An 11,974-nucleotide genomic window follows, 5' to 3' on the forward strand; every position below is an offset into this window, starting at 1 on the left:
TAAGAGTTGAGAATGGCATGTAAATTTAATGAAAGATCATAAGTACGAATTTGAAATCAGATATTGCTCACACACAACGGCATATCAGAATTCAAGTGGAATTGAAATGAAAGAAATTAAGGTCATTTTATATATATATATATATATATATATGTATATATATATATATATATATATATATATATATATATATATATATATATATATATATATATAGTTTTCCATGTTAGCCATAAAAGGGTTAATATTCACACATTCATTCTTTGCGCCATCTGGTGCTTGAGGCGACAGCAAGGGAACTCCCTTAATATTCACACAACACAACATATGAGGTATTTTCAGAAACATTAGATTCATAATCATTATCTGAATTGAAATGGCACCCAAAATTTACCCCAAGTCTAAAAAAATTTGGGCCTAAGAACATAAAGCAGATTTACAAATAAAAAACATAGACGTAGATCATCGTGTATATTTGAAATCCCTGTGGTGTCTAATAGTTCAATTTTAATTCCAATTTACTAAATTCCTCTTCCTGTCATTTAACTTCAAATTTACGGAGCCCCTAAGGGGACATGGAGAAAAAATTAAATAAAGTTTATTTTCGCGTGCGCACGTGAAAGCGAATGTTTCACGTGCGCACACAAAACTAAACTTTAAAAAAATTCTGCACATGAAAGTTTCACGTGAGCACATGAAACTAAACTTTAGATTTTTTTACTCCAATGTTACCTTAGGGGCTCGGTACATATTGAATTAGAAAATGAAAAGAATTTATGGCAATTTTTTCAATCCCGACGATTTTGTTTCAAGTTCAAAACCTAAATTTTAATATAAGAAAACACAATACTAAACACAAATTTAGTAACCTGAAGCCATAAAAAGGTAGATCAAAACAGAAAGGTTGACTTAAAGGTTGAAAAATCATGTAAGCGAGTCAATATATTTCTTCTGAAATGCTTCACAGTGGTCTGAAAAAGTGCACTGCATTGTAAGCAAGGGGGTTATAAATTAACATACTGAAGCTCTGTTATGTTTCTCCGAGCTTGACTTATTTTGTACATTTCTAACGGATGCTTTCAAGTTCAATATCTTGTAAATCAGACCGGCCAGATCACATGACGTGAGCACGGGCTCTTGCAGTCCCTCCTCCGGTGGTCAAACACCGATCATGGTGGCAGAATCTGAACCAGAGCGTCACGAGTACCCGCTGCTAACCTGTCTGGAAATTTCACTAAGAATTCCAGCACCATGTCTCCTCGCTTTTCAGGAAATTTGGACAGCGGAAGTCCCTCTCCCACAATCCTCTTCTTCATGCCTGGTTTAATGACATCACGTGATGTCACTGTGACAGTTCGGCCATCCAGGGTGGGAGCACTGATGGTACAGCCACACAGAGCCTGACGCGAAGTGAAAGAAATAGAAAGGGAAACAAAAGGACATTTTATAAATTTACTCAAATGTGAGGTACGCAATTCATACGATTTGCTTCAACAAACTGCCAAAAAATTTTTGCAATTCAAGATTTCATGTCTATTCATGAACATATTTTGCATATGGGCAACTAAATAACCAAATTATTTTGTTCGAAAGCTTTATGTTTAACTTTATCCGAGCAGACACTTACATCTTTAAGCGATATCTTTGCAGAGTAAATGATGTCAGAGCCTTCCCTCCGAAACACAGGGTGTGTCTTGTCCTTCACCACAAAGACTATGTCAGCAGGGATGTTGGTCGGCGTCTCGTCTCCCTCTTTGGGAAAGGTAATCTTAGTCCCCTCCTTCCAGCCACGTTTGATGTCCACCGTAAGAATTTTGTCTTCGGTGCGCACCGTGCAGCCGTCCGGGTTCAACCTCTTGCGCGATATCTTCATTTTTTTCGTGCACCCGGAGTAGACTTCTTCGAGACTCACCTTGAGCTCGTGCACGACCGGGGGATCTTTCTTCTTTTCCCGGCACCCGTGTCCGCCCACGCGGGATTTGAAGGATCTGGGGAAACCGCCCATACCTCCCATTCCGAAAGCAGCGAAGGGGTCATCGATGTCCATGTCATCATCTACGCCCCCATGAGATGCGAAGAACTGATCGAACGGGCTGCGGCCGCCGAAAAACTCGGCGAACATGGCGTGCGGATCGCCGTGAAAAGTGTAGCTGGGGCCGTTGCTTCCGCCGCCGGCGTGTCCTTTAAGCCCTGCACAAAATAAATCGGGTTAGTGCAAACAGGTAGTCGATGTTCAGGAAAGACAAATAAACAGACATATGTAAAAACAGCAGAACCAGCTCACAGGAACCCGGGTGCATGGTACAGTTTGAACTCTTAATCCGCAGATCAGAGGGGGTTTCAAAAAGTCCCTCGTCGACTCCACAATACACGCTCCTGTGTTGGCAGCATTCAGAGAAAACTCAAATGGTCACCAAAGGCCAGCGAGTTGGAGCCATAGAGAGTTGCTAAAACTCTGGACAGGTTCACAGTTTTGTGCACCTTTTTTTCAACATAGCTCATAGTAACAAAGAAAGCAGAACAATATAAAGCACTGGCAGGACAATGCACAACACAGACAGACACATCTAGAGATGCACCAATGTATCGGTCACCAACATTTATTGGCCGATTTTTCATTTGATTCAAAACCATCAGCATTTTGGCTTTAGCATAAAAAACCCGATATAACAAACCGATAGGTAATTGCATAATTCAAGCAAACGCCAATAAAGATTCATTCATTCATAATTCAATACTTAAAATCGCAACTGAAACGATTTACTTTACTATTTTATTTGATGCTTCAGCACGTAGCAAGTCTACTGTAGCAAGTGTTTTTTAACTTCGCAGATTTGATAGAAAGTTATCTATTTTAATGACAAAAGCTCAAATAAGTAAGCAAGTTATAAATATCAATATTGAAATCTGTATTAGTGGTCCACCGATTTGTTGGCCGATGCTAGGGCTGTCGCGGTGAAGGAATTTCCCTTGTGGTGATTTTGCGTGGCTTGCTAGCGCGGTATGCTTCATGAATCATGACTGTAGTGCCAAGTAAATAAGCTCTGTTGCTTTTATTATGTAACATATGTTGTTGCTTTTTAAATAACATATGACCGTTAAGTATTTTTATTTATTGGTAAATCCAGAACAACCGGTAGCAATAAAGTATAATGCAGTGTATGCTACAGGTCCTTCCCCTTATGATACAAAGACTAAAACAAGCTATGCTACACCTAGTATTTATTTACCTGTATAAGACAATACGGTTACTGCGACAGCCCTGCCCGATGCTGGAACTGATATTGAGCAAGCAATATACATGACGTCACGCACTTGTCTTCCGCCATTTTGAGTACCTGAAGTGGTCGCAAAAGAACTAGAAGCTATGCCTTCAATATGTTGTGAGCATCAAAATCGCTATTTTTACAACACTAAGAAGGCTCAACACAACATGATATTTTGCTCGAAGTATCACCTGTGTCTTTACACTTGAACTCGAGCATTCAGAACATTGTTTGTGTACACAGACTTTGGTTGATTTGGCTTCCACTCGCCGCCATCTTCCCAGTCAAGGTGTATCGATCTCCGAATGTGACGTAAGGAGGTAGGAGAGTAAAGATTGATATCTCCTAAAGCATAGTTCCATATAAATGCACGGATAATTCATTGTTTTGTCGCAAGTGAAAAACAATATTGACCTTTTAGTTGAAAAAGGAGCCTCATATGAGATTCATTCATTCGCATTCGGAAATCGATTATTTACGTCTGGCAGAGATGACGAGCGGACACCATAACAGCCAAAGTCAGTTGTACAAAACCTTTATTTTTAGTAAACTCTATGTACACAAACAATGTTCTCAATGCTCGTGTTCATGTGTAGAGATCCAGGTGATGCTTCGAGCAAAGTTTCATGTTGTGTTGCGCCTTCTTATGTTGTAAAATAGTGGTAGTTCGGTAGCAGCGGACAGGGGCTGAAAGAATGCATCAGGGATCGAGTAAGCATCACACCCTAACCAAGATATATTTTTTTAAAGTAGCGTTTATTTTCATGACAGTCGAGGTGCGACATGTTGTCCTTCATAGCCATTTACTGTATCCGTAAGAATCATAGACAGTAAAAGATAAGAAATCCGTAAATCGTAGCAAGGTGGCCAATGCTTGTCAGTAGCGTACTCATACTCGGTAGGTCCTCAAGATGGCGGCATGACGTAAAGGTCACATGACTGAAATCTATCTATACCCGATATAACACAAATATATTTAAAAAATGTATGCTGATTGGACGATTTACATTGTAATATATTTTTGTCGTATCATACGTTGGCTTTATATGCACTGTTAACTCTTTCCCCGCCGTTGACGAGTTATCTCGTCAATTAAGAGAAAACGCTTCTCTGCCAACGACGAGTTTTGCGGCAATCCAAATTTCCGCTATTATCCACCAGATGGCCTTCTCGTTTTGAATCTGATCTCTAACAAAAGTCCTTCACACAAATGGAATTATCTAAAAATTTTGTATTTTTGAAGAAAGAAACCATATTTAAGAGGGAATAGAGAGAGAACAAATGAAAATATGATGAAACGGTTTTTTTTTTAAAGCAGACGTTCTGTTATGTTTAAAGAAGAAATTTTTCTGGAAGTCTTTAAACATTTGTGAAAATCATAAATGTTGGTGCTGGTTGGCAACTTAAAAAAAAAAAAACTAGGGATGGGCACGAGTAATCGATTGCTCGAGTACTCAAATGTGGCATCGACGATCGATCATGAAAATTATGACCGTGTGGAATTATTTATTTTTTGTGGTTATGGCAGCATTTGGATATCTGGTTAGCGTGTCTGGGTGCGTGTTTGACGTCGTGTTGAGCTGCGCAGACCGGTGTATGACACATCAGTACCATGCATGATTCAAAAGCTTCTTATGCGCACTCGTACCGCAACGCTGTGAAGCCGAACACACCTCACATCACTAAGGCACTATGGTATTAAAATTATGCAGGAATTTTCGGATTCACTTCCGTAAGACGAAAATAAAGTCAGTCAGGTGCAAACTGTACAGCGCCGTCATAAGTTCCCTCATTTCATTTAATATTTAAACATCAAACGTCAAGATACCAGAAAGAGATACAAGCATCTTAACTGAAAACAGGTGAGAGGATGACACGACACAAGTAATCGCTAAAATGATAGAAAAAAACTTAATGTTATGAAGCTTGTGGTTTGACTGGACGTGTTTAAAAGGGCGCAGTTATGGTGCACATACACAACACAACGAGAGTTAAACTTAATGTCTAGTACATAACTTAGTTTAAATCGAGCATTCTGTGCAGATATATGCACGTTGTATAATACATTTGTGTTGTATCAAGGCTTAATATTATGTAGAGTGTTTCATATACAAAGCGTTTCAGTTTCTGTTTATTAACCCATTTAGTTTCACTTCATCATGCAGCTTTTCCTGTTAGAGGTTTCTGTTAACCCTCAAATGGTCCTCGTTTTCTGTTTACACTACTGGCCCTTGGGGTCTATATGACCCCAAGATTGAAAGCATAATTGTAAGAAAAATATAAATTTTCAATAATACAAATAATATATCTTTTTTTTTTACTTCTCATCTATACAATAAAGCTGTTTTGTACCCATTTAGCACAAAAATCCTCAACTTCACCAACAGCTTGCATATGAAATTTAGATTTTTTTATTAAATAAATCACTTAAATGATTATCTACATTTTATTTTAATTGTTTTTGAATATTGATCTCGGTGTTAGGAAATAGCTTTGACCAGCAGATGGCCATAGAAAGCCATTAATTTTACTGGATATGGGCAACTGCTCACATCACTACTTTAGTAATACATGTTGTGAATATATATATAAAATTACAAAGGACATTAAAAATAGATATTATTTCAAATAGTCACATTTTTGTAGCTTTGATGCATTTTGAAATGTCTGTTTTTACAAAATGCCACAGAAATCTGACTAAATGTAAGTGTGTGTGTGTATGTATGTGTGTGTGCGCACGTGTGTGTATGTGTGAGAGAGAGAAAGAGAGTGTGTGTGTGTACATGTGCGTGCATTAGGTTATATATTTTTTCTGCATTTGTGGCTGATTTTATTTGCCAAATGCTAAACAAATGCTCTCTGTGGCAGTAATGTGTGTGTGTGTGTGTGTGTATGTGTGTGTTATGATATGTGGTTTACGGGGACGTTTTCATAGACACAATGCATTTTCTATATGAATAGCGTTTAATGACATGTTTACTATGCTATAACCATAAACTGAAAAGCAAAAAAATGTAATGGTAGTTTTTCATAAATTTAAGACTGCCAACAGGTTTTTGTGACATTGGGGTTAGGGACTGAATAACAATTTGTACAGTATAAAATGCATTGTGTCTATGGAAATGTCCCCGTAAACCACATATGCAAACATGTGTGTGTGTGTGTGTGTGTGCATGTGTTTACATTGCATTTGTGCAGAAGTAACAGGCCTTCATTTCTGTGTGAAAATGTTCAGATTTATGCTGAATTTAATATTGATTTTTTTTTGACAAATGGAATTATTTTTTTGCATTTCCAATTCATTTTTGATTGGTGTAATATTGACACCCAAGACCAGATTAATAAAAAATTTTTTACATACCTTCAGAACAACCATATCAAGCCCAGTTTTTTGTGTATTTACAGATTATTACATTTTTTTAACTAATGAAATGTTGTTTGGGGTCATATAGGACCCCAAGGACCAATTGAGGTTTAAAAAACATTTAATTAATTAATAATCTAGTATCTGTTAATTTTCTGTCATAGTTTTTTAAAAATAAACTATTTGAGTTAACCATGATGCTGACGCCCTGCCTCTTTGATTGCCCCGCCCCCAGTTAATCAAGTACTCATTTTTCAGACCTATGGTTAATCGAAATAGAAAAATTACACATGCACATCCCTATAAAAAACACTGGCGGGGAAAGGTTTAAAAATGCAGCATGAAGTTAAAACAGCTCGGTTTTGCAAGTCAATTCAACCTAGTATTTTAAGTTTTGACCTGTGATAAGTTTACATAACTTATAAAAACAAGTTGTAATTTTTTTACTTAATTTGTTAAGTAAAAGTAACAAAAATATATGTTGATTTGATATCGTTTTCACAGTGTGTGTTGTTGTTCTAGAAACAAAATTTAAGGAACAGAAAGAATTATCAGCTAACGCCAAAAATTACACATATTAGCCACTGTATATCGACCACTGCAGTATATCAGTTTATCACTAATAGGCATGGGCTGGTATAAGATTTTGCAGATTTGCATACCACGGTTTCACAGTGTTGCGGTCTTGCCATTGCAACACTAAAATGTGTTATTTTCAAATGTCTGTGTATACAAACAACAACTTTTCAACTGGACACAATACATTTTATTTTTAAGCAACACACAACATGTATGCCAGGTAAAAATATAGCTTTTAATATAGCTTTTTTTTTCTTCCAAAAATATTTTTATAATATTTATTAAATGTAAACATATCATATCATTTACATGACCTAATTAATTAATTTATTTTTGTGTGAACACAGCTCATACCTTGGAAACGGTATCACAAAAAATTTAAGTGGTTTTAAAACCTTGACACTTTAAAACCTAGGTGTACCTTGAAACCGGCCCATGCCTAATCACTAATCGTTATCGGCCAAAAGAAAAACATGGTTCATCCCTAGACACATACCCTAAACACACACACACACACACACACACACACACACACACACACACACACACACACACACACACACACACACACACACACACACAACATACAATGCAGGGATTTTTGTAGGCTATATAGACCAGTGGTTCTCAAACGGTGCGGCACCCTATTGTACATGGTGCATCCCTAAGCGGCCCCGCCAAAGAAAATGTATGATATAAATTAAACAAAACATATTAAATTATAGATTTAATTACACAGAAGTTATGATAAATTAATTTATTTTATAAAATGAATTGAAAAATTGAATAAAATGTCATAAAACTGGGGCCCCATTGGCACCATCTCAGGGTCCCCCAGTTTGAGAACCACTGATGTAGACTGAAATAAGTAAGTCTACTGTTGTGGTCCTCATGGGATTACTAAAGTATCTTTGTTACTTTGTGATAAAAAAAAGTTTGATTTCAAATCTCAAGGTGCTTATAATCATTAAGTAACATGTTATTACCATCTGATCCTATCAGTGCACCACGGTATCATCACAGTACTGATCTGAAGAGTTTTATCTATAGTAGGACAATCACTGATGACTCAGACTGTACTCACCATCCTCTCCATATCGGTCATAGATATCCTTCTTCTTGGCATCGCTCAGTACATCATAAGCTTCTGCGATCTCTTTGAATTTATCTTCAGCTCCGGCCGATTTGTTTTTGTCGGGGTGAAATCTTAACGCTTGTTTTCTGTACGCTTTTTTGATCTCCTCATCCGAGGCGCCCTTCTCGATCCCCAGCACCCTGTAATAATCTTTACCCATCACAACACTCTACCTAAAACATCACTATACCTGAACCATCGCTTCCATGTGTCGATATAATCAAAAATATTCAACTACTTCACTGAAATGATCCACCGGCTTCTGAAACATGAAGCGCGAGGCTGGAGTTCATTAAACTGTCCTTAAGTTATTTATCCCAAATGCTCATTTACAGCACTCAGCCGCTGGAGTCTCATCGGAATTTGTTATCATTGTCCCGAGACTGTCCTGACATTTTAAATCGATGAACTTAGAAATAAATACATGAAGGTTCGGTCTAACAGATCGTTATAGTTGTCAACGTAGCCGACTGTCCGCAGAAAGTCCGAGAATATTCACTTGCTCTGCTGCTGTATGAGCGGCCGCTGCAGTGAACACAGCGCCACCTGTGGAGAGGAGGACAAACAGTACATATCAAAATAGTACAAAAATAGGCTTCTTGCAAAAGGCCATAACACAAACAAACAAATGCATAAATAAATCCCAATAAAATACAATAATAAGTAATAATAATAATGACATGTACTATATGAATTTTATGAATTGCTTTTAATTCTGATATTTTTTGAGTGGCTTATCTATGGGTGGTTATATAATTGCAAGTACATTTGGTGTACAAAGGTTTTTCTGATTTTTTAAATGGTTATATTTTGAATGGTTTTAATTATTTATTATAATATTTTCTGTTAATGTGTTTATGTTATATAGCTACAAATTATTACCCATTGTTTGAATTAGTGTCAATTTTATCAAACTCTGTGGGGCAGTTTCCCGGACAGGGATTAGCTTAAACCAGGACTATGCCTTAATTTAATTAGGAAATATAACTTGTTTTAACAAACATGCCTTGCTAAAAACATTACTTGTGTACATTTTGAGGCAAAACAAAGGGCCCTGATGTATTTTAAGATATGTCAGTGCAAGCTGTTTTCTGTTTGGACAGCTCTTAAATTTATTTTAATCTAGGACTAGTCTAATTCCTGTCCGGGAAACTGCCCCTATAAGTTCTGTACTTTCAACACTGAGCGTCTCCACAGTGTCATTTGTCATTTCAAATGCACGTGCACTTGAAGTTCAAATACATTTGATTGGCTGTCAATGTTTTATCTTTTCATTCAGTCAGAGAGTGATTGACACTAATTTGGAAAGGAAATCATGATTTTCAGATGTTTAAGACTTTTTACAGAAAATATTAAGGGGTGCTTTCCTGGAAAAGGATTAGCTTAAGCCAGGACTAGGCCTTTATAGTTTAATTAGGAAATATAAAAAGTTTTAACAAACATGCCTTACTAAAAACATTACTTGTGTGCACTTTGAGGCAAAACAATGGGCACTGGTGTATTTTAAGATATGTTTTAAGATGTTTTCAGTTTGGACAGCTCTTACATTTATTTTAGTCTAGGACTAGTCTAATCTAATCTAATCTAATCTAATCTAATCTAATCTAATCTAATCTAATCTAATCCCTATCCAAAAAACTGCCCCTAAATTGTTATGGACTTGTTATGGATCTTGTGATTTTCAGTGCTTTATGTTGCAATACATTGGCATGGGAAAAATTCAGTATTTAAGTATATAGTATTCAAGGAATGTTTTACAGAAAACATATGTTGGCTTGGAAAAACACAGGTTGTAGCTGAACATACTGTATGTGTAGTTGTATCGTATGTGATCAGAATTTCAAGTAGTAACAAGTATTGATTTATAACAAAGCAAAATATGTGGTTGTTCAAGAATATCCTGTCTTGCCGAATTGACTCAGACAAAACTTCACTTGATCCTTAGAAAGTTTATTTTTTAAATGCATTAACATGAAGCTGTGAAAATGATATAATTGGTAACCCTATCACAGTAGTGATTTTGGAAAGCCACAAGCAAACTATCTTAAAGGAAAACACCACAGTTTTTCAATATTTTACTATGTTCTTACCTGTCTTACCTGATGAATAAAATGAATTTATACCTATCTTTATTCAATGCGTGCACTTAATGAATGTGTTAGCATTTAGCCTAGCCCCATTCATTCCTTAGGATCCAAACAGGGATGAATTAAGAAGCAACCAAATACTTCCATGTTTTCTCTATTTAAAGACTGTTACATGAGTAGTTACACGAGTAAGTATGGTGGCACAAAATAAAACATTGCGGTTTTGAAAAATGAGATCTATATTGTATGGCGGAAGAGCACTTAGTTTGCAGCACTTCGACCTCAGTGCGCAGTAACATCATCACTCCTGATTACTCCCCTTCTTGCTCAAACTTCCGTCAATATAACTGCGCCTGTGGTCGAAGTGCTGCAGACTAAGTGCTCTTCCTCCATACAATATAGTTCTCATTTTTTATCCGCTTAAAAAATCGCCAAGTTTTGTTTTGTGCCATCATACTTACTCGTGTTACTTATCATGTAACAGTCTTTAAATAGTCAAACATGGAAGTGTTTGGTGGCTTCTAAATTCATCCCTGTTTGGAGCAATAGGAATGAATGGGGCTAGGCTAAATGCTAACACATTCACGACGCGTTGTACAAAGATTAAGTGCACGCATTAAAAAAAGAGAGGTATGTATTAATTTGTCTTAGTTAAGGGAAGAACATAGTAAAATATTGAAAAACGCTGGTGTTTTCCTTTAAGTATCTCAATGTCACATCTAGACACTGAATCACTGTAAAGCTAAATGTTGTAGTCTATAGAAATATGAGCTCTTGTTTAAAGGAGCTCTAAGCGAATTGACGCGTTTTAGACCATAAAACATTTTTTGTTACATACCGGAAACATCTCCTCACTATCTGCTTGCTGCCTGTCCACTGATCAAACTGTAAAAAAACGCGATCTCTGTAGACACAGCCCAGGCTTCACAAACGGCAATAACAACATATTGGCCAAACCTAGCACCACAAAACAAAACAAAGTATTCCAGCCAATAAACGACAAAAAGGATTTGGGGGTGGGGGTTGGGCGCGTTCATGAAAGCACGGAAGGGAGGGGGAGGAGTTAGCTACGCTCCGTCTGTTTGAAAACAATTCAAACGCCAACAAAAACTAACGTCTCGCAGATTCGCTTAGAGCACCTTTAACTCCATGCATTTTTGTTTAGACACCATCAGAGGTTCAACAGCAACTAAAGTTACCAAACAAACCACATGAACTTACCTAAAAAATCTTTGTAAATGTATGTTTCTCCAAAGAAAATTAAGCATGTTAAACGTATGGCCTTGGCTGGGATAACGATCAATCCCATAAGAGAATTTAAAAAAATATATATATTTTAAAATATATGTCAAAATATTAAAAAAAAATGCATACAAAATATGTGTTTGTTGCATCATGTGCATCGCGTGTTTTGTCAAAATAAGTGCCTGCTGCGCATGCATCAAAACCGTTTATGATAAAAGAGACGCTCACGTTCACAAAATGCATGCAAGACACTCCCTTAACAATAATCTCTGATTATGCATGAAATTATGTGAGTCTC

General features: G+C 36.7%; 1 protein-coding gene across 1 annotated transcript; it reads right to left on the reverse strand.

The window, feature by feature from the left end:
• On the reverse strand, window positions 1–8,861 carry dnajb1a (DnaJ heat shock protein family (Hsp40) member B1a). The gene is made up of 3 exons (XM_065298119.2): window positions 8,294–8,861; window positions 1,628–2,190; window positions 1–1,400 (listed from the first exon to the last, which is right to left on the reverse strand). Exons 1-3 carry the CDS (start codon window positions 8,502–8,504, stop codon window positions 1,170–1,172), a joined length of 1,005 nt encoding a protein of 334 aa, XP_065154191.2. The 5' UTR covers window positions 8,505–8,861; the 3' UTR covers window positions 1–1,169.
• Window positions 8,862–11,974: the final 3,113 nt, after the last annotated feature.

This window comes from Paramisgurnus dabryanus, chromosome 3 (genome assembly GCF_030506205.2).
Source record: "Paramisgurnus dabryanus chromosome 3, PD_genome_1.1, whole genome shotgun sequence".
Taxonomy (NCBI): Eukaryota; Metazoa; Chordata; class Actinopteri; order Cypriniformes; family Cobitidae; genus Paramisgurnus; species Paramisgurnus dabryanus.

Bases quoted from the DNA above. Each gene is read 5' to 3' on its own strand.
- dnajb1a (XM_065298119.2), bottom strand. From the start codon at position 8,504: ATGGGTAAAGATTATTACAGGGTGCTGGGGATCGAGAAGGGCGCCTCG. The intron at 2,191-8,293 runs GTGAGTACAGTC...TATTTTGTGCAG, and splicing joins TGACCGATATGGAGAGGATG to GGCTTAAAGGACACGCCGGC. The intron at 1,401-1,627 runs GTAAGTGTCTGC...ACTTCGCGTCAG, and splicing joins CAAAGATATCGCTTAAAGAT to GCTCTGTGTGGCTGTACCAT.